Below are 23,456 nucleotides of genomic sequence, written 5' to 3'. Positions count from 1 at the left end.
GGGGACCGGAGGACCCGGGCGGTCCCCGCCACTAACTCGACGCTCGCCCGCCCCGCGCTAGGGCTCCCCGCGCCTGGCCGGCCGCAAGTCGGTCCGGTCCGCTCGATCCCCGCCGGCTTCCGGGGAAGTGGGGTTCCCGCCCCGCCGGCGCCCTTCGGGGACCGTGGAGGCCTGGCCACCGCTCACACCGGAGCCCTTCCGATCGCAGCCTGGTGAGAACGGAGGACCCGCATCCCCGCGGGGGCCCGGGGCTCCGGCGACCGGAGGGCAGGGTGAGGGCAGGAGAGGTGGCGAGGACGCGCGCGAAGGCCTCGCGCCGGGCGAGGGTTCGCCCCAATAACTTCCCCCACGGCCTTTGCCTTCCGGGGGGGCCCGGGCTGGGCTGGCGGTTGCCCCGCCTCTCGCGGGCTCTGGGACCGTCCAGCCCCGCCCCCGCCGGCCTCAGGCCCCGCCCCCGCCGGCCTCAGGCCCCGCCCCCGCCGGCCTCAGGCCCCGCCCCTTCCCCCCGCCGCGTGCGTCGCCCGCGCCGCCCCGAGGGGGGGGTGTGGCCCCAGCTCGGGCTCGGGCTCGGGCTCGGGCTCGGGCTCGGGCTCCGGCTCTCAGTCAGCCACGGTCCCAGCGTGCCCCGCGCGGGCCAACGAGAGCCAGCCCGGTGACTCACCTCCGCCGCGCCAACTCTTCGCGGCGCTCGCGCTCCCTCCTCACACACACACACACGCACACACGCTCGCCACCCGGCTCGAGATGGCGGCGGCGGCGGCGGCGGCAGCTGCGGGAGACTCTGACTCTTGGGGTGAGCCGAAAGTTCTGGGGACGGAGGACAGGCTTCCCCCTCCCCCTCCCCCCACGCTCGGGACCGGCGGGCGGGCGGGCGGGCGGGCGGGCGGGCCGGGCACTAACGCGGCTCGCTCTCTTCCGCAGACGCGGACACGTTCTCGGTGGAAGACGCGGTGCGGAAGGTGGGGGGCGGCGGTGGCGGCGGCGGCGGCGGCGGCGGCGGCGGCGGTGGCGGCACGGCCGGCGGGGACCGCTGGGAAGGCGAGGACGAGGACGAGGACGTCAAGGTACCGGAGCGGGCCCGAGGGCCGCCGGCGGCGCGGGAGCGGCCGGGCCGAGTGGCCGACCGGGCGGCGGGAGGACGGCTCCGGGCCCAGGGGCGCCGCCCGGGCCTGCTGCCGGCCGTGGGGCTCCCGCGCGAGCCTGGGGGACCCGCGGTGCCCCCTTCCACCTCCGCCCGCCGGCCATGTGCCGGGGCCCGGCGGCGCGTCCACGCCGGCCCCTGGCCGGGCGGTGGCGGGGGGCGGGGGGAAGCGGCGCTGGCGGCCTGGACCTGGTGCCCTCGCCCTTTTCCCGGGCCCTGGTTTCGAGAAGCCGGCTCTCCGGGCCCGGATCCCACCCGCCAACTGGCGCCGGGAGGTGACAGCAGCCGAGAGGCCGCGCGGCCCACGTGCGGCGTCGCAGGCCCGAACCTCTCACCGGGAGGAGACGGCAGATTGGAAGCTGGACGTGGTGGTTGATCCCATATGGAAAGTCTAGAAGCCCGCCTGTCTGTCTTTTAGCTCGGGTCCCCGCCCCCCCCCACACCCCCACCCAGGTTCAGTAACCTAACCGGTGAGCCCGGAAGCCAATTGTGTGCAGTTTGTGCCAGGAATTAGGTAAGGGAAATAACCTTGGTTTTTTGTTTTTTTTTCAGCCCTCCTTTTCTACACTAGCTAAATAGAAACTGTAAAGTAAAATAACTTTTAGCCCTCCCTTCCCCCACCCGGCGGTATAAAAAGGGTGAACCCGAGCCCCGGGACAAATCAGCAGTTTAGTTTGACTGAAAGCTGGAGTGAGTGGTCTGCAAAAGCACCGTGAAAAATGGGGGAGTTCGGTTTTTCATCATCTGTACTTGAACGAGGCCTAGGCAAAAATATTGCCAAGATTTGATGCTTGGAGCCGTCCAGGGCTTAGTGTTTGTTTCCGGATGCCTTGTAATTCTGTATTATATTCACTTTGATCGTTTGGTTTTGAGAACTTCACAGACGACTTACGGCTTTAGAATCAAGTTGTCTTCTGGATTTCTTTAAAAACGTAGCTAAAAAGTATATCAAGTCCAGAATCTTAAGTCTCCTATTAAAAGTTTTTGAAACCATTATGTATTTGTAGGTAACATTTTGTATGGAATGGAAAAGGGCTTTTCTTAATCTAGTGAATGTATTACCCTCCTAACTTAATATTCTTTATAAACTGGTTACTTGCAAATTCTTCTGCCTGGGTTAAATCAACTGGAGTTTTCCTCTTTCTGCTAGTCTGTTGAGGTAAAATGTCGTTCGTTTGTCAGACAGCCTGAATTCCAGGGACAATGTGATCTTTGCACACATTGAAGTTACTATTGCTGACTGGGGGATATTTAGATGCTTTGTTTACATGGTGCATAGACATGGGAACTGATTGTGTTACCAGCCTTGTTACAATATGTTGCCATATTGTAGCAGATTTTCAAGGTTTGAGTTAGATTTGAAGTTTCACTTTTCTATGAGGAAGTGGCAGTTAAGTCATCTCATAAAAATTGGGAATAGTTTAACTACAGAGATGATTAGAGAATTCAGGAGAAAAGTCTCAGCTAAGCTTGAGTGGAGTCAGTTGTGATCACATGGAACTAATTTTGGAGCTTTTAATCTTCCTTTGCAGACATTTTAATGTAAATATATTTCTTTTGCATCAAATTTGAAGTTGAGGGCTGGGGATATGGCCTAGTGGCAAGAGTGCTTGTCTCGTATACATGAGGCTCTGGGTTCGATTCCCCAGCACCACATAAGCAGAAAATGGCCAGAAGTGGCGCTGTGGCTCAAGTGGCAGAGTACTAACATTGAGCAAAAAGAAGCCAGGGACAGTGCTCAGGCCCTGAGTCCAAGCCCCAGGACTGGCCAAAAAAAAAAAAATTTTTTTTTTTGAAGTTGATCTTTGAAATTGAAATCTTACCTAGTCCATTTTGTTTGTTGAAATACTAGTTCATTTACATTAATTACCACAATGTGGTGTTCAGCAAGTGTTGGAATCAGACCGCAGGTTATAAGGTTGCCTTGACATTTTCTAGATTTGTGGTCATAAGCAAGTTAAATTTTCCCGATTTGGTCCCTTTAGGACCCACATCAGAGGGTGGTTTGCACTTCAAATGACTTTCCAAGCATTAAGCTGGTCTGGCTAGCTAGCACTTGGTGGTAAATGCTAATTCTTTTGTTGCTTCCTGTTGTGTTTTGGCTAATGGAGAATATGCTTAGGCTGTTAAGATACTACTGTCTGGGACTGACAGACTGATTTGCACTATAGCTTTTTTTTGTTGTTGTTGTTGTTGTTGTTGTGGGGCTTGAACTCAGGACCTGACCTCTTTTGCTCAAGGCTAGCTAGCACTACCACTTTGAGCCACAATACCACTTCCTTTTTTTTCCCCTTTGGTAATTGGAGGTAAGAGTCCCATGGACTTTCCTGCCCTTGGAACTGCAATTTTCAGATCTCAGAATACTAAGCAGCTAAGATTACAGGTGTGAGCCACCAGTGGCCAGGCCAGTTTATAATTTCTTAATGCCAAAAATTAAGCACTTGGTATGTTGTCTATTTACTCTGAGGTTATTGCTTTGAATGGAAGCCTGTGATTATCAAGCAAATTTTTGCTTTTTCTCAAGTTGCTAGTTTAGAATTTAATTTGTCATCTCGGATAGTAGTTATATCACAAACTTTCTGAATTCTAATGTTTTTGTGGGAGGATACAGTAAGGATTTGTTTTGATGAGGTCTAACTATAAGGAATAATGGTACTCCTTAAACAGTTCACTATATCAATTTTTTAAAAATGCTGAAACTCTGGCATGGTGGTGTAAATGCCTGTAATCCTAGCCCTCTCTTGGGGGAGGTTGAGGTGAGAATGTCACTGGAGTCCAAGAGCTGAGAGACAAACCTGGGCAACTCCAGGAATACTATCTCAAAATAAGTCTTCAAAAGCAAAGCATGTAGATAAATGTAAGATCTTCATGTCAGCCTTGTAGTGCTTAACCTTCTCACATGTTAGTTTAATGTCTTTTGTAATATCTGGGGAAATGAAAAGATTGAAGTGTTTGTTACAATCATTTGCTCTATTAGTTTTATAAACACTCAGTAGACATAGTATTTTGTGCTGTCTTTCTCTGTGCCTCCCCTTAGCTCTTTTGCTCAAGGCTGGTGCTTACCACTTGAGTCACAGCTCTACTTCCCACCTTTTGTGGTTAATTGGAGATAAGAGCCTCACATGGTTTTTCTGCTCCAGTTCGCCTGGAACGTCCATCCTCAGATCTTAGACATGAGTGAGGAGTGCAGGGGTGAGTCACCAGCACCAGGCAGCATTTTGCTCTGTAAATTTTTGAAATAACCGTCTCAGCTAGGCAGGGTGGCTCACATCTGTCGTCCCAGCTACTTTAGGAGGCTGAGATCTGAGGGTTGTGGCTTAAAGCCAGCCCAGGTAGGAATGTCTGTGAAATTTATTTCCAATTAACTACCAAAAAGCCAGCCGTTGAGTTGTGGCTCAAATGGTAGAGTGTTAGCCTTGAATAAAAAAAACCCCAAAGCTCCCCTTCCCAGCCCCCCCCCCCAAATAAAACCATTTGACAATGAACTTAGGTGAAGCTGGAAAGCTATTAATGTTCGTGGTGAAAGAAGGAAGAGGGCTGGCTATACTTTTTCCCAGTTAAAACTCATGGCTTTATTTTTATTTTTCTTAACTATTCAGTGTAGAGTCTGTGGGAGGGATTGTTCACCTGGTGAATATGAGTGGAATCTATCCTCATTGTAGGATGGATCAATTGTATAGACAGTAAGTTCTTAGTGGAAAAAGAGACAACACCACTCTTAGTGTTTCACTGGAACTGTGAAATTGAGTTTATTCGAAGAGTATATAGGCTATACATACAGAATAGTAAACTTTCTATATAGAGGAAAGTTCTATGCTTAACCTCAGACATTTGCTTCTATAAGCACATTAAAATTCTTTGGAAGAGGTACAGAGCAAGGTGCTAGTGGCTCACCCCTGTAAATCCTGGCTACTCAGGAGGCTGAGATCTGAGGTTTGCAGCTTAAAGCCAGCACAGGAAAGTCCGTCTGTGAGAGTCTGATCTACAACGAAAGACAAAGCAAACTGTAAGTGGAGCTGTGGCTCCATTGGTAGAGCTCTAGCCTTGAGCAAAAGCAGCTCAGGGACAGTGCCCAGGCCCCAAGTTCATGCCCCAGGACCAGCGTGGGTACTTATTTATTTATTTATTTAGGGCCAGTCCTGGGCTTGGACTCAGGGCCTGAGCACTGTCCCTGGCTTCTTCCCGCTCAAGGCTAGCACTCTGTCACCTGAGCCACTGCGCCCCTTCTGGCCATTTTCCATATATGTGGTGCTGGGGAATTGAACCCAGTGCCTCATGTATATGAGGCAGGCACTCTTGCCACTAGGCCATATCCCCAGCCCGTGGGTACACATTTATTTCCCTTATGATCCCTATTTTCTTCCAGCCCCATTATTTTGAAGAAAACCCTAATCATATAATTTCAGTAATTAGCAATTTTTATAAATAATGGGTTTTTAACTTAGGAAGCTATTTTATTTTTTATTAGTATTTTTATCTGTGCCTCCTGAGTAGCTAGGATTACGGGCATAAGACACACCAGCACCTGTCTGTGCTTTCTTTTTGTGTATGTGCTGGTGCCATGGCTTGATCTCACGGCCTGAGTGATGTCTTTTCGCTTTTTCACTCGAGGCCGGAGCTCTATCTCTTGAGCCACAGCTTTTTGGTGGTTTACTGGAGATAAGTGTCACAGACTTTCCTACCCTGAGTGACCTTGAACCACAATCCTCAGATCTCAGCCTCCTGAGTAGCTAAGATGACAGCACTTGGCTAACTGTGGTCTTGGTGTTGGGTCGGTCTCAGCACCTTCTTTGTGACCTCACCAGCATAGGTAATGCTTCTTTACATTAATTATCCATGTCCAATGAAAAGATCTTAAGAGTTCATACTACTTAAAAAAATTGTTTTTGTAGTACTGGGAGATAAACCCACGGTCTTACTGCTGGTCAGGCAGGTACTACCACTAAGTCTTTGTATTGGAAAGTATTTGTATTGAAAAGTATTCCCCTGGGCTGGGAATGTGGCTTAGTGGTAGAGTGCTCACTTAGCATGCATGATGCCCTGGGTTCGATTCCTCAGCACCACATACACAGAAAAAGTCAGAAGTTGGGCTGTGGCTCAAGTGGTAGAGTGCTAGCCTTGAACAAAAAGAAAGCCAATCACAATAAATGACGTGTATAGTGTTCATTGTCTTCATTTTGATATTGGCTAGCCAAGCATTTAAAGTAGAATTGACTAATAACTAATCCCAACATGAGACAGGCCACTTATGATATGGAACACAAGTGCTGAGCCAGACACAATTAATTGGATTAAATGAAGTAGAATTTACTAAGGCAAGACTTTAGCTTGAAAGACCAGTATAGTTCTGATGTGATAGTAGACTGTCTGGACTTTTTATTTCTTGTTCTTTTTCTGCTGGTCCTGGAGCTTGAACTCAGGGCCTGGGTACCTTCCCTGAACTTTTTTTGTTCAACACTAGAGGTGTGCCTCTTGAGCTATATCTTCACTTCAGCTTTTCTGGTGCTTGCTGGCTTCAAACCACAATCCTCTGATCTCAGCCTCCTGAGTAGCTAAATTTACAGGCATGAGCCAGGAGTGCCCAGCACATTTAGATTTCTTTAAAAAAAAAAAAAATTCAGGGCTGGGGATATGGCCTAGTGGCAAGAGTGCCTGCCTCATATACATGAGGCCCTGGGTTCGATTCCCCAGCACCACATATACAGAAAATGGCCAGAAGTGGCGCTGTGGCTCAAGTGGCAGAGTGCTAGCCTTGAGCAAAAAGAAGCCAGGGACAGTGCTCAGGCCCTGAGTCCAAGCCCCAGGACTGGCCAAAAAAAAAAAATTCATGGGAAAATTTTTCTGTTCTTGTCAGAATCTCATTTCAGAGCTCAGGCCACTCAGAGAACCTGCACAGCTTATGGAACACCAAGAAAAAACTTTCATCCATTAAGAAACTCCTGTGTCGGAATAAAATTGTTTAGAGAAAAAGGGGACAGAGTATGCATGTGTTAGTTCCCAGGCTGCTGCTGTGGAACAGGACAGCTTACTATTCTTCTGAAGCTACCTCTGTTTGATAATCTATAAATACATCTTGCTTAACTTGGAAAACATTTTCAGCCCTAAATGTGTTCTCTCGTGGCATGTGACATTTTGTGGTTGTGTATCATAAAATGACAGAAGCACTTAACTGCTGGCTGCATTGTTAGAAACAAAAAGAAAACCAGCAATTTAAAAACTTTCAGTTTGATTTTAATACTTGCATAAAATTTGGAAGCAGGTTTTAGTTTGCTTGCTTGCTTGCTTGCTTATTTGGGATGCTGGGTAGAATGCAAGGTATCAAACCCAGGCAAGCACTCTGCCAACCTAGCTACATGCCCAGCCTAGGGAGGTAGCTGTTTTGTTTTGTTTTGTTTGTGGTACCGCTGTTGGGGCTTGAATTGGGCACTGTCCCTCAGCTTTTCTTTATTCTGTTTAAGGCTGGTGAGCCACCAGCCTTTTGATGGTTAATTGGACATTTTCCTGCCTGATCTGGCTCTGAACCACAATCCTAGATCTCAGCCTCCTGAGTAGGATTACAAGTGTGAGCCAACAGCACCCATCTGGGAAGTGGGTTTTAAATTTGAAAAGCAGCCATCTCTTCCAGAGAAATGGTTCAAATGGTAGTGGATGTGTATATGCATTGGCAAGATAAGTAATTTATAAACTGCTTTTTTGTTTTGTTTTTGCCAGACCTGGGGCTTGGACTCAGGGCCTGAGCATTGTCCCTAGCTTCTTTTTGCTCAAGGCTAGCACTCTGCCTCGAGCCACGGTGCCACTTCTGGCCTTTTGTATATATGTTGCTGAGGAATCAAACCCAGGGATTTGTGTATATGAGGCAAGCACTCTTGCCACTAAGCCATATTCCCAGTCCCATGTTTTTATTTAGTTAAGGAAGCTAACCATTTTAGGATAACAGTCAGCATGACTTTTATAGATAAATTGGATAACAGAGTTTGAAGATCTATTGGGTTCCATAAATAGGGAGTTTTAAAAATTGAATAATGATAGGTAGTATCTTGAACTACATAACTATTTAGAGCTCTTTTGAAGTATGTTGCACACTATTTTCAGTGCTAATTTTGGGTCTTTCTCTAGGAACCTTTTTTGCATATTGTCTGAAACTTTTGCCAGCATTTACAAAGTCCTCATGTTTACAGAAAAGTTAGGTAGATTTTTCAGAAATTTTGTGGCACGCATGCTAATCCTATATTTGCTTTTTCAACACCCACTGATGTCATACTAAGGAAACCAAATTTTTAGGGTACTAGCAAAAGCTAACTATCCTTCTGTGGTTACAGCTACTTATTTGCAGGTGTGGTTGTCTCTTTGCTGACTACTGTACTTCTCTAGGGACTGGGTGCTAGCCTGGTAGTAACTTCAGGGCAGACCTGAAGTTTAGGTGAGGGTATCAGGCAAGTAAAGTTCACCTTTCATGGGCCTTTATGAACTGAAGAACAAATGTCATAACTTCCAGTTGGTAAGAACTACTTTTGCTATTAAAATCCATTTTGGAATAGACCGGAGAATTTCTAGGTCACTTCATATTCTACATTGATAGAATTGTAAGGTTTGTGTTTTGTTAGGAAGCTCTAGGGACAGTGGTAGAGATGGCATAGAAGTTGGTGTGATGAGTTGGTGCGCAGGAGCAGTGATAGGAGTGGGTAAGGTGATACCTTTCCTGGGAAAGGACTAAGGAGTGCCAGTACTGAGCAGGAATGTTCCTATGTTGGTTTCTCTGCATTAAAGGTATTTCAAGTTCTCTGCTTTTGGCCTTCTAAACTCATTTCTTTAGACTTGTAGAAAATCAGTGTAGAAGATTGATTGGAATATGTTGTAAACATGTGTGGAAATGTAACAGTGAAGCACCCCCAACCTTACCTATAACTAATGTGAGTTAATTTATATAAAATCAATATAGGAAGTTTGAGAGTTTTTGTTGTTGTTGGTCATGGGGCTTGAACTCAGGGCCTGGGTGCTGTCCCTGAGCTTTGTCTGCTCAAGGCTAGTGCGCTACCACTTTGAGCCACAGTGCCACTTCTGGTTTTCTAATGGTTTAATTGGTTTCCTGCCCAAGTTGGCTTTGAACCACGATCCTCAGATCTCATCCTCCTTAGTGGCTAGGATTAGAGACACGAGTCACCAATTTCAGCTGAGGTTTTTGTTTTGCTTTTAGTGCTAGTCTTGAGTTCAGGGCCTAGACCCTGCCCTTGAGCTCGTTGTTAGAAGCTAGTGCTCTACCATTTGAACCACAGCTCCACTTCCAACTTTTTGGTGGTTAATTTGAGATGGGGGGGGGGGGGGACTGGGAATATGGCCTAGTGGCAAGAGTGCTTGCCTCGTATACATGAAGCCCTGGGTTCAATTCCCCAGTATCACATATACAGAAAATGGCCAAAAGTGGCACTGTGGCTCAAGTGGTAGAGTGCTAGCCTTGAGCAAAAAGAAGCCAGGGACAGTGCTCAGGCCCTGAGTCCAAGCCCCAGGACTAGCCCCCCCCCCAAAAAAAAAAAAAAAAAGTCCCATGGGCTTTCCTGCCTAGGCTGGCTTCAAACTGGGATCCTCAGATCAGCCTCTTGAGTGGCTAGTATTACAGGTGTGAGCTGCTACAATCTGAGTTCTGAAGATGGATAATTAATAGTTGTTATATACTGTAGCTTTTTGTGTGTTCTGGTACTGGCACTTGAACTCAGCCTGGGCACTGTCCCTGAGTTCTTTTGCTCAAGGTAGCACACTACCACCTGACCCACAGCTCTACTTTTGGCTTTTAGTGGTTGGATATAAGTGTGTTACAGACTTTTCTGCCATGACTGGCTTCAAATCACAATCCTCAGATCTCAGCCTCCTGAGTAGCTAAGGTTACATAGCCATAATTCATTTTTATGAGTTTCTCTATGATCCCAGAGAGCTCATTCTAGAACTAATTGAAAGAATGGATTTTGGTGTGGAGGAACTTAGTTCCTAGGTAGTTACAATTCAGAACCCAGAGAAGAAATGATACTGAGATGGTGGCTTTGTTTGGGCTTCAGTTTCCTTATCTGTAAAATGGGGATGATGCCACCTTTACTTTGAAGGCTATTAAGAGGATTGACCATGTTACTCCATATAAAGCTCTTTGCATAATGCTAGGTGCAAAGTGAACATCTTCAACACATGCTGTTATTATCACCATTGTTAGAGGTTGTAAATATGTACACCCCATAAGTGAGCAAATGGTCCTCTGAAGCAACCCTAAAGCAGCCAACCAAACCCAATCTTTGTTCTGTGCCACTAATAGCAGATTTGCCTCGTGTTTAACTTTTATTTTTAGCTCTTTGCTTCCTTTTATACTGTGTGTTTTGATATAAACACTTACGCAAGCCACCTAGGTAACAAACATTTGATCCCTAATTTCTAACTCTTGTGTTAGTTATCCAGATAATAACTGATTGGTTTGTTTTCAGCCTTTTAAAATGGAACCATGAGTTGGGCGCTGGTGGCTCACACCTGTAATTCTAGCTACTCAGGAGGCTACGATCTGAGGATAGGGGTTCAAAGCCACCGAGGGCAGGAAAGTCTGAGACTCTTATCTCCAATTAACCACCAGAAAATAGAAGTGGCACCATGGTTCAAAATGATAGAGCACTAGCCTTGAGCAAAAAAAGAGCTCATGGAAAGTGCATAGGCCACAAGTTCAAACCCCACTACTGAAAAAAATAAAAAATAAAATGGAACCATGATCCAGGTGCCGATTTGCTCACACTTGTAGCAACTTGGGAAGCGGGTATCTGAGAATTACAGTTTGAAGCCAGCCAAGGCAGGAAAGTCTATAAGACTCTTATCTCCAGTTAACCACCAAGAGGCCAGAAGTGGAGTTGTGGTAGAGAGCCATCTTTAAGCAAAAAAGATAAGGGACAGGGCCCACTCAAGCCCCAGTACTGGGAAAAAACAAACAGCAGCCAAAAAACCCCTGAATTGTGGCATAAATTGCCAAGATGATTATATAATGTTCTTCCTATTCTACTTCTGCAGATCCTATGACTGCTTTAGTCAGGGTGATGGATGTTTAATTCTTTTTGGACTTAGAAACTTTATTAGGAATTAGGGTTCATTTATATGCCTAGACTGATGAAGATTTTTTTATGTCTTGCTATTAAAACAGAAGCTTGTGTCACAGTTTTGACGCATTAGTCAGGCTTTGCCTTTTCTAGTAGCGTCCAGGCTTCCTGTGCTGATTTACCTCCTCTGGCACAGCTTCACACGGTGTGTCACACGGTGCCTGGTATTTGCTGGGAAAATGTTCAGGCCCACCTGCAGATTAGAGTCTGATTTAAATTCAGGGCTGTCTCTATGGAGCCCTTAGAAAATTCAGTCTGGCAACCGGCTTATATTTAATACAGTGATTTGAGTTAGGCACAGAAGAGACTACAGATCTACCTCCAAGTACCTACCCAAATAAGAAAGACAAAAACCCAAATGGATTAGGGATCTAAGTGAAATAGTAATGAAACTGTGTATTCTAAAAGAAAATGTGGGTGACCTGTATGGTGTAAGATTTTCCAAGTGACCCAAATCCAAAGGCAGTGACTGATCAGTTTTACTGTATAAACTTGGTAGTATAGATAGGACTTCACAGGGAAACTCCAGAGACATTTTCATTGAGAGAGGGAGGGGCAGGGTAAGGATGCAGGTTGAGTACCCCTCACCCAAAATGTTTGGGGCCAGCAGTTTTTTAATTTTCAGATTTGGGAATGTTTGCAAATACATAGAGATTTGGAGGTGAGCTCTTAAGTCTCAGCGTGAAAATTATTGATGTTTTGTATATACCATATACACATAGCCTGAAAGTAATTTATAAACAAGATTTTTATTGTCTTATTTTGTCTATGATCCATTGATGAATCAGGTGTGGAACTTTGTGTTGTAGCATGCATGTTAGTAATCAAAATTTTCTGAATTTCATAACATTGCAGAGTTTATATTTTTATATTAAAGATGTTGCACTTATATAAGGTTGTTTGTTTGTTGCCAGTTCTGGGCCTTGGACTCAGGGCCTGAGCACTGTCCCTGGCTTCTTTTTGCTCAAGGCTAGCACTCTGCCACTTGAGCCACAGCGCCACTTCAGGCTATTTCTGTTTATGTGGTGTTGAGGAATCGAACCCAGGGCTTCATGCGTGCTAGACAAGCACTCTGCCGTTAAGCCATATTCCCAGCCCATACATTTTAACATATATACATATATATACTTCTAAAAATCTTTTTATTTTATTATTATTTTCTGTGTATGTGACAGTTCTGGGGCTTGAGCTCAGGGACTGGTTGCTGTCCCTGAGATTTTTCCTCAAGGCTAGTGCTGTACCACTTAAGCCACAGCTCTGCTTCCCACCTTTTTGTGGCTAATTGAAGATTTCCCTGCTTGGTCTGGCTTCAAATCACAATCATCAGATCTCAGTCTCCTGAGTAGTTAGGATTACAGATGTGAGCCCCTGGCACCTGGTTTATTTTTTGTTATTAAGTAGTTGTACAAGAGTTTCAATTCCAGAAGTCAGGTTATGAGTATAGTGCACTTTAGTCCATATCACCCCTTCTGTCATTCTCCCCCTTTTTTTCCCATCCCTATCCACAAGTTATGCAGTTCAATTTTTACATAGTACACATTGAATGTAATGACTATATTTCCATACTTGTGTTCCTTCTCTCAGTGTCCTCCTCCTAACATGTTTCACTTTCCTAAATTTATGTTGTTGAACAATTTGTTGTTCAAAGGAGTCAGTTTGTGTGTATCCGTATAATCCTGTATGTTATTGTGTATGTTTGTATATTAGATCTAACTTTCATGTAGAGAAGATATTTGTCTCTGAGCCTGACTTCACTTACTATATTTTTTTAATTTATGCATTTCCCTGAAAACGGCATCATATTCTGATAGATTAGTAAAACTCATATGTGTGTATACATACATACATACATACATATATATATATATATATATAATTTTCTTGACCCACTCACCTCTTAGAGGGCATCTAGGCTGTTTCTATGTCCTGAATAGTATGGAAATGAATGTGGATATGCAAAGGTCTTTACTATATTCTGATCTATAATACTCTGGGTAGATGCCCAAGAGTGGTTATCACTGGATCCTAAGGAAGTTCTATGTTTCATTTTCTGAGGAACCTCCAAACCATCTTCCTGAGTGGTTGCACTAGTTTACTTTCCCACCAACCATGTAATAGATTTCTTTTTCTCCATACCCCCTCCAGCATTTGTGGTTGTACTGTTGATGTTGGCCATTCTTTCTGGGGTGAGGTTGAATCTCTGTTGTTTTGATTTGCATTACTTTTGTGGTAAAAAACAAACCAAAATATTAATGTATCAATAGTTAAGTCATTATAATGTAAATAATAAATGAATTCAGTGAGATGGCAAGACACAAAATTAGCACACACAACCAGCAGCTTTAATGTACAAAAATAGAGGATATGATAGAAAATACCCTGCTTACAAAAATAACTTTGGAAATTTGTAATACAACCTTTAGAGGTAAGTTTCCCTAGTACTACTAAAAGTTGTTACAAGTAAACTTGAACAAATACACAGATGAGGAAAGAGGGCTATAAATCAGTTCAACATAAGTATATCAGTTCATCCTACATTAATGTATTGTTTAATGTAGTTCCCAAAATGTCTATAAGCTTGTTTTTGTAGAGTTAGACAAATTGATATAAAGATCACATCGAAGAGCAAACATGCAAGAGTTATTAATTGAGGTCTTTTTCTTTAGGACAACTGGGATGATGATGATGAAGAAAAAAAAGAAGAAGCAGAAGTAAAACCAGGTGAGCACTGTTGCTCCTGCAATTTGGTTTTTATACGTTGGTGTAGGTACTGGTCCTTAAATGTGTCAGCATGCTCACAAAATTCAAAATGTTAGTTTTCTGAAACAAAGCAACATTCTATTGCCTCTTAATTCTCTTTTTCGGCAGCTGTTTTTCTATATATGTTCTGGGTACGTTGAGGAAAGAGTAAAAGGTGTATTACAGTTGAATGATCTCAGTTTTGCTTAAAAGATGATGGGGAAATATCAAAGGGAGATGTTTAAATCACTAGGGTCAAATTAGAGAAGATCAAGAAAGAGCCTTGGAATTTTGCCCTTCTTATTTTCCAGTATATCACTATATGAATCTAAAAGTCAGGAGCAGTTTGGTTTCTTCAATTGTCCATAAACTGGATTTACTTTATGAATAAAACATTTCTTTCAGAAATAAAAATTTCAGAAAAGAAAAAAATAGCGGAGAAAATAAAAGAAAAAGAACGACAACAGAAGAAAAGGCAAGAAGAAATTAAAAAGAGGGTAAAGTATATACAGAATTCTTACATTAGTAGTGGCACAAAGTCTAACAATACATAAAACTATAATTGGGTACCATTAAGATATAAGATAGGTGAATCTCAAACAAGTTGATTGATGCATTTTTTCACAGACAGTACGCAGAATGGTTTTTGTTTGTTTTTAATATTCACTTATTCATTAGAATGCCTTTTTGGTCAGTTCTAAGTTTGAATTCAGGGACTGAAGCTTGTTCAGCTGGCTGGCTTGCTTGGCTGGCACTCTACCACGGGAGCCATGTCTCTGTTTACTGGTTAATGGAGATGGAATCTCTTCAACTTTTCTGCCCAGACTGGTTTTGAGCCACCATCTTGCACCACCAGCCTTCTTTTAAGTTTTGCCAAACATAGTGGAACACTCATGGTTGCACAGTGACCACAGTCAAAACATTATTAATTTTTTTATTATTTTAGTAACAGTGGAATTTGAACTAGAGTCTTGCTTGCTTGGCAGGTGCTCTAAGCATGGGAGTCACACCGCTAGCCCTGGGTTTTTTGGGACTTGTTGAAGAGTCTAGAGTATTTGTCTTGTATAGCTTCTACCTTCTGACTGCTTCCTTATAAATTGCGGTCTCCTCCATCTTGCCAGTTAATTATCAAACTTTCATTAGATTCAGGATAGATATTTTAAACTGGGATGCCGAGTAACACTCTGTGCTTCAAAAGGGTGGGAGAATGATGGAAGGGAATACTATATAAAAAGGAGAAGAATTCACCTATGAAGTTAAAAAAAGGTAATATTGTGTGCTTCATATTTTATCACATCAGGAGTTTAATCTGTCTCTTGTTACTGATAACTAAACTTGATGACTGGATTAAAGTGGTGACTGCCTGATTCCTCATTTTTTTTAATCTTCTTGCAAGAAATCCAGTTTCAGGTCTTGAACTCTTGAGCCCAGGGGCCTGAATTCAGGGTCTCTCGTCCTCCCTTGGTTTACTTGCTCTTAGCTACTGTGTTGCCACTTGAGCCATACTTGCAGTCCAGCTTTTTTTTTGCTGGTAAACCACAGATCTCTTAACTTTTCTCCTATTGCTGGCTTTGAACCAAGATCCTCAGATCACAGCCCCCTAACTAGCTAGGGTTACAGGTGTAAGCCACTCATTTAAGTCAAGTGATAAAAATAAGAGGTTTTATTTTTCTTTTAGTAAATTTATGACCTAACATGTTATAGGGTATGTTTTTTACTTAAGTTGTGTGTGTGTGTGTGTGCGCGTGTGCGTGCGCGTGCACATACACGCACACATGCCAGTGCTGGGGTTTTAACTCAGGGTTTGGCCTCTGCCCCTTAGCTTTTTCACCCAACAGTGGCATTCTTATCACTTGAGCCATACTCCACTTCCAGCTTTCTGCTGGTTAGTTGGAGATAAGGGTCTCACTGACTTTTTCTGCCTGGGCTGGCTTCAAACTGTAATTAATCCTCAGATCTCAGCCTTCTCAATAAGCTAGGGTTACAGACATGAGCCACCAGCATCCAGTTTATGCCCATCTGTTTGATAGGATTCCATTAATCTTGGAAAGCGTCTTTGTTTCAGGTTTAGTAGATACTAGTCCCACTCAGTGAAACTTTTCCTCCAGCCCGGAAATATTATTTGTGTATGTGTGCTGGTCTTAGAGCTTGTCAGTCCTGTTTTTATTATTTTGCTCGAGGCTAGTGTTCTACCACTTGAGCAATAGCTTTACTTCTAGCTTTTTTGGTAGTTCATTGGAGGTTAGAGTTGGGCTTTCCTACCCAAGCTAGCTTTGAACTGCAATCCTCAGATCTCAGGCTAGGATTACAGGGATGAGCCACCAGCACTCACTATGTAGTCATTTCTTTGTGGTTCATTTTTATAAGTTTGTGTTTAGTGCCTGAATGTAGAGATGCTATGATTACTCATTAGTACTGGGGTAGCTTGCCTTTGAAACTCCTTCTCATAAAGGAGCATGCATGTGTATGAATGTAATCACTAATTCATATCAACATTTTCTTATACTGAAAATCCTTGTTTCCTTTTTTCCACAATAGTATTACTAACAGTATAATATGTCTGCAAGTTTAGAATTCCTTTGCAGTTCTTTTGGAAGTAGAATGTTAAAAAGAAAAAAAAAAGAACATATTCCCCTAAGAATGTTGTATCAAGTCCTAGGTTCTGATAGCATTTGAATATTTTCTGTATTTCCTTGGTATTACTTTGTTTCCGTTTGAGAGGTTTTTCTTTTTTTTTTTAAATAGTATATTTTTGGATACAGTAACTGTTCAGAAATCTCAACTACAGAAAGGCTATCCTCAAAAGCCTCAAATTGGTCTCAGTAGATCTTAAATGTTCTCACCCTACAAAATTAAGTATTTGAAGTGATGAATATTCCATGGTTTAATCATTTCATAGAGTTCCTGTTCTCCTCCTCCAATATGGAACATTTTAGCTACTTCTTAATAATTTGTCTAAGCTTACCATCTGAGGATCAAGTTTTGATGCCTGCTCATGAGACTTACATTCAATTAACCAGCAAAAAGCCAGAAATTGACATATGACTCAGATGACATATGACTCAGATGGTACAGCAGTAACCCTGAGTTCAAGCCCTGGTACAGGCATAAACAGTTTGTTAGCTGAGCACTGGTGGCTCATGCCTATAATCCTAGCTACTCTTACTTCTAACTACCAAAAAATCCAGAAGTTGAACCAGTGGCTTCAAGTATTAAAGCACTAGCCTTGAGGGGGGGGGGGGGGGTGGGAATCTTAGAAACTGGGCTCAGGACCTCAAGCCCTATCATAACTGATACAAAATAATAACAATTTGTCTAAAATATATATTTTGACTATTAGAATTAACAAAAGAATTGCAGCTGAAGTCTAAATGTATTGACTAAATCTCTCTTGGCCATTGAGCTTAAAATTACATGTTGTTAAATTTTTTGTGTTAGTCTCCAACATGAAGAAACCTTAATTTTGAGTGTACTGAATTAATAGGCCTGGCATTGAGGTAATTTTCGTTTTGATGCAGAAACTATGAAATAATGTCCAATCTACTAAGATAGTCAAATAAAAGAATTTCTAAAAAGTGTTTTGAAGCCAAGCATCAGTGGTTCACGCCTGTAATCCTGGCTGCTCAGGAGGCTGAGATCTGAGGATCACGGTTCAGAGCCAGCCATGGCAGGAAAGTCAGTGAGACTCTTACCTCCAATTAACCACCAGAAAACTGGAAGTGGTGCTGTGGCTCAAATGGTAGAATGCTAGCCTTGAGCTGAAAAGATCAAGGACACCACCCAGAGTTCAAGCCCCATGACCGCCCCCCCCCCCAAAAAAAAAGAAGTGTTTTGAGATTTTTTTTCTAACCTGTCAGAGTGACCTGTCTCATTTCATCTCCATAAGAAATGAGACATGGTCTGTTTAGTAGAAGCAGATTTCAAAATGAAAATCTTCTAACTATACAGGAAAAAATAAGTGTAAAGAGTAAATATTCCTGAGTAAATATTATGATGATTTTTCCTTGCTGTAAACAAGATCATGTATTAATACAAAATTACAGCATATAGAAAAGGCACTTAACTGCTGTCCTTTCAGAGGAATGAGATTGGGAAAGGAGTGAAAACAACTTCACTACTGTTGTGTCCTGTCACATTTGTTATAATAGGATTTACATTGTCTAGTGAATCTGCCAAGATTTAACCATTTTGTTATTGGCTATTTAGGATGTAATTAAATTTATTTGAAAGTATAAATAGGGCTGGGAATATGGCCTAGTGGCAAGAGCGCTTGCCTCCTACACATGAAGCTCTCGGTTCAATTCCCCAGCACCACATATATGGAAAATGGCCAGAAGGGGCGCTGTGGCTCAGGTGGCGGAGTGCTAGCCTTGAGCGGGAAGAAGCCAGGGACAGTGCTCAGGCCCTGAGTCCAAGGCCCAGAACCGGCCAAAAAAAAAGTATAAATAATAATTCAGTGGTTATCTTTGTGAAAAATTCTGTTCTTTCATATTTTAGTTAGAAGAACCTGAAGAACCTAAAGTGCTAACACCAGAGGAACAATTAGCAGATAAACTGCGGCTAAAGAAACTACAGGAAGAATCAGACCTTGAACTAGCAAAAGAAACATTTGGTAAGATGGGGGCGTGTTTGCAGAACAATATTGAGCTCTCCCAGGTGAAAACTATTAGTTGTAAACATTAAGAAAACATGTCAGCCAGGCACTGGCGGCTCACACCTGTAATCCTAGCTACTCAGGAGGCTGAGATCTGAAGATCATCAATCATACAAAGCCTTACCTCCAGTTAACCACCAGAGAGCCTGATGTGGAGGCTATGGCTCAAGTGGTAGAGTGCTAGCCTTAAGCAGAAAAGCTCAGATAGCACCTAGACCCTGAGGTGCCCTACAACTGACAGAAAAACACATCTACAAGGAAATGTGCTGCCTAATTTTGATAGTAATTTGCGTATATTTGAGGTTTTCTTGAGAAGAAAGATATATATGTATTAAAATTTTTGACTCAGTTTGGAACATCAAAAGACTTAAGTTACTCTACTTGCTGGACATGGTGGTACACACCTATAATCCCAGCACTTGAATGAGTGACTGACTATGTAGGAAAATCTAAAGGGTAAAGCCAGAGAGATCTTCTTTCTCAAAAAAAAAAAAAAAGTCACTAGTCCTAATGAAGTATACAGTTGTTTATATTTATCAACGGGATGAAACTGAGATGAAATTTAAGGATTTGGCTTTGAGATTTTAAATATTGAGGTGACTGCGGGGCTATTCTGTTGCCTTAAGTCTACATAAGAGACTAGATGTTGGACTAGTTTGGTCATCTTATGCATTCTGGTTTCTTTTTTTTTTTTTCTGATTCCTCCCGGCCTGTCTTTTCAAGAACCACCCTTTCTATCTGCCATGTCTGCAGCTGTGGTTAGTGGACAAGATAAAAACTTCCAGGATCCTAAAATTACATTCAGAATGTTGGAGGAAAGTTAGGTGACACAGAGGATAGAACCTATATTTCATTTAACCAAGCCTCTTCTGTTAAGAAGAGGCTTTACTTTTCAGAGGAGGTCATGTCAGAACAACTTTGAAACTCAAATATAACCAAGAGAGCCATCCAGTTGTTCTGACCCTTTTTATTTACATCAGGAGGCTGCAGGGATTGTTCCCTTTCCTTGAGGAAGTATGACCTTATTTCTCATTGAGTCTCTAGCATCTCACGTGTGGTTGTTGATGCTCCTGTATGTTAGAAAGGTCCTAAGAGGAGTACTCATCTAATTAGAGGCACTTGGCGACTATGCTGTGTTTTTATGGGATGTTAAAGCTTCCCATGTGTTTATTAAAGGGACAAGTTTATTCAGTATGCACAGCCTAGCATGGGATACCAGTTAAGACTAAAAAGTAAGCCAGCTGGCAGTTGCTCAAGCCTCTAATACTCGCTACTCACGAGGGTGAGATCTGAGGATCAAAGCCACTCCAGGTAGGAAAGGCTTTGAGACTCTTGAAATCACAAAAGGCCAGAAATGGAGTTGTGGCTTAAGTGGTAGAACCCCAGCTTTGAGTGATAAAGGGTTAATGACTAGGCCTTGAATTCAAGCCCTAGTACTGCCCCAAAACAAGATTAAGAAGTAAAAAGCAATAGCCACTCATATAAGTCATCATTCTGTTAAAAGACTTTATTGTTGTTTCTCATATGGAAATACTGAATCTTTGGTATGATTAGCTTTTAACATATAGAAACATACTTGTTTTTTAGTCTAGAATTCCCTTACATCTCAAGTATTGAGTATATCATAACTTATTAGCTGATTACTTTACTTGGGGCTATTCTTGGGCAACTCTTTTAAGCCCTCCCTTTTTTGCCATAGATTCCTTTTGGCAGCTCAGGAATTCTTTGTAAATTCCTTTATAATAGATTTTTCACTGAATAAAACAAAACTCAGTAGTGACCAAATGCAGCAACACAGAATTGTCTACTAAGTTTGTGATGTGGAGGTTGAGCCTAAGGTCTCATAACATGCTAGGCCAGTCCTCTACCACCGAGGTACAAAGCCACTATTGTGCTTATTAATAGAGTATGGTGGAGTGGCAGATTAATGAATATGATATTTCGAAATGACAGAACAGAATTGCAGTATAATGCCTCAATTATGTGACATAAAAGTATCTGATCTCTATTGGTAAGTCAGATTTGTGCCTATAGTAAAAATTGAAGTGCTCAGAGTTTAATAAAAATCAAGATGTAATGTTTTTTCTTACTAAAACTTACAGGCCCCCTTTTGAATTCTGTCCAAGGACTTCAACGAGCCTGGGTTTAAAATCCTGTTTAAGAGTAAAATAGGGTTGTCCCAAGAGTGGGACAATGGGGTAATTGGCTTTTGGTTTTTTTGTCTTATTTTAACTTACTAATATTTTTGGTGCTTCTGACCTCCAGGCGTTAATAATACAGTTTGTGGAATAGATGCTATGAACCCATCTTCAAGAGATGATTTCACAGAATTTGGGAAGTTACTAAAAGATAAAATTACACAATATGAAAAGTCACTATATTATGCCAGTTTTTTGGAAGCCTTAGTTCGAGATGTGTGTATTTCATGTAAGTAATTCTATTCCCTAGCCCCTGTGGATAGATTCTAGTATGGGTATCAGACTTGGAAAGATGGAGGGGTTGTGATGCTATAATATACACTTGGAATTAGCAGTCTTAGCAGCTACGGGGACAGACTGCCTTCAAAAGAGGTTGTGGGATCGTGACCATACCAGTTTATTTTATCTAGTTATCTCTTGAAATGAACTACAAAGTAGTATCTTTCAGAAGAATGATGTTGGGCTTTCTGGGATTTGAGAGAGGAGAAAGCCTGAGACAAGATACAAGGTACTTGACAGAGCTTCCATGCATTCTTTGGGACAGTGGCTGTGGCTCCACTCCCTGGAGTCATGTTTTAGGACAGGATAGATGGGAGTGACAGCCATGGCTGGTGTAGCACTTATGTGAAAGGAGTAACTGGTTTTGCTAGTATTTGGAATCTTTACGATTTCAAGGAATGCTACAGTGAACTATAAATTGAGTTTTGAGAAACGATCACTAAACTGGGGGTTCTAAATTTGGTTTGATACACATACACACACCAGAGGTTATATTTTTCTGCCATTCCATAGTTAGCTGTTCTTCAGAGTGGAAAGGATGTGTTTCAGAGGCCACAGTCTCCCCTGTCTGTTTAGGTTCAGGAAGAAAGCAAGCACTGAGACATGTAAATACACAGGTTCTCTTTGCTTTAGCAGTGGGGTATTGGCTGTATGTGAATAAATAGGTCATTATAAATTTTTGTTGCTGAGTTTACCATTTAAGTTAAAGTAGTTTTGGTCTACAAGCCTAACTTTAGACTAAATAGTTTTACCATCTTATGTTTAAAAAAGGAGAAATTTGGTTGTTTCAGAGTTACTTAGAATTCTCATGATATTTATAGTAGAAGGTGTGTCTATTTTGCTTTTTTCAAAATACTCTAAAGGTGAATGGTGATATACTTACTCCTCCCTTTTTCAGTGGAAATTGATGACTTGAAAAAGATTACCAACTCACTGACTGTGCTTTGCAGTGAAAAACAGAAGCAAGAAAAGGTAAGATTAGCAAGCTATGTAGGAACGTGCTTATTGCATTACAGTGGGGTTGTGGGCAACTTTTTCTCAATAGATGAAACTCACATGGGATTGGTGAACTGCTTTAAAGCTGGAGTAGAACGGGATGCAATGCCTACTGTCAATCATTGTGTTTAAAAGACTTGTTTTTCTGGGACCAAAGGCTTTGGTGTCTGTGAGGGCTGCTATACCAGATAATGTCATGGCAGATAAGGTTTCATGAATTAACTCTGTTTCATCTTTAGCAAAGCAAAGCCAAAAAGAAGAAGAAAGGCGTGGTTCCTGGAGGGGGATTAAAGGCCACCATGAAAGACGATCTGGCAGATTATGGTGGTTATGATGGAGGATATGTACAAGACTATGAAGACTTCATGTGACAGTTTCTCTCTCCTAGTGTCTTCTTTCTGTTGCCCACAATCCCTTCAACATGTAGCACAACTTCTTTTCCTTTCAGTTCTGCCAAATGCTACAATCAGAAGTGCAGTATCTTTTGTGCTGGTTATTTAACCCCTTGACACTTAGGTGCTAATGTGCAAATGAGGGAACTTGGATCTTGCTGCCAAGGGGTTAAAATTGGGAACTTAAGTTGCTACTAAATCATAGTTTAAAAACAAAACAAACCTAATAATGTTGTCATTGTTGCTGTCTAATCCTATAGCAGCAGTCACTAAATTGGAAACAAAGGTTGCAACGTGACAAAAAATTGTGTAGTATTTACCAGCACTGTTCAGTAATACAGCCTTAACCATACCTCCTTGAACTACTTCATACTTGTCAAGAAAAGCGGTTTGCAGCCAGGGCATGTGGTGTGCACCTAGTATTAAAATTGCTTTGTCTTAGAATTGAGCGTGAGGATTTTAAGTACATTGTGAAGAAGATTCTCTCAGAGTGAAGATACTGCGGCTGAAAAGTACTGACTGGTTTGATACTTAAAATTTTAATGACCAAAACCACCTCTGAAGCTGAAGAAGGTAAACCTCTCCATTATCACAGGACAAGTTATGGAATCTCGAGTGCACAGACTGTCTAAGTTTTTATTTATCAGACTATTTCTACTGAGGGAGGGAACTACCTGTTTTTATTTGCCTGATTCAAGTGTCTGAGAAACAAATCTCTTGTCTCCTAGGCTGCAATGAAATAACTTTTAACAGGGTTTTGGCATTTCCTTTCCTTTATAAAACATTCTCAGCAAGCTGCACCAGTTAACTACAGTTTGGTAAATTGTTATGTTAACAATTATGACATCTGCAATGTTTTATAAAGCAACTAATTTAATAAAATCACTATTGTGAGGACTTAAATTTTGTGTTACCTCCCAAGAAATATTTTGGAGAGTACAG

At 42.3% G+C, this 23,456-nt stretch overlaps 1 protein-coding gene across 1 annotated transcript; it reads left to right on the top strand.

Moving 5' to 3' along the window:
* The first annotated feature begins 627 nt into the window (after positions 1–627).
* Positions 628–23,411, top strand: Eif3j (eukaryotic translation initiation factor 3 subunit J). The gene is made up of 8 exons (XM_048332292.1): positions 628–793; positions 922–1,064; positions 13,923–13,977; positions 14,401–14,492; positions 18,493–18,607; positions 20,915–21,076; positions 22,025–22,098; positions 22,362–23,411. The coding sequence occupies exons 1-8, from the start codon at positions 745–747 to the stop codon at positions 22,491–22,493; spliced, it is 822 nt and encodes a 273-aa protein (XP_048188249.1). The 5' UTR covers positions 628–744; the 3' UTR covers positions 22,494–23,411.
* The last annotated feature ends 45 nt before the right edge of the window (positions 23,412–23,456 follow it).

The sequence above is a fragment of the Perognathus longimembris genome, chromosome 23 (assembly GCF_023159225.1).
Source record: "Perognathus longimembris pacificus isolate PPM17 chromosome 23, ASM2315922v1, whole genome shotgun sequence".
Lineage (NCBI taxonomy): Eukaryota > Metazoa > Chordata > Mammalia > Rodentia > Heteromyidae > Perognathus > Perognathus longimembris.
The sequence above is the reverse complement of the archived record's forward strand: the minus strand, read 5'-3'. Positions and strand labels throughout refer to the sequence as shown.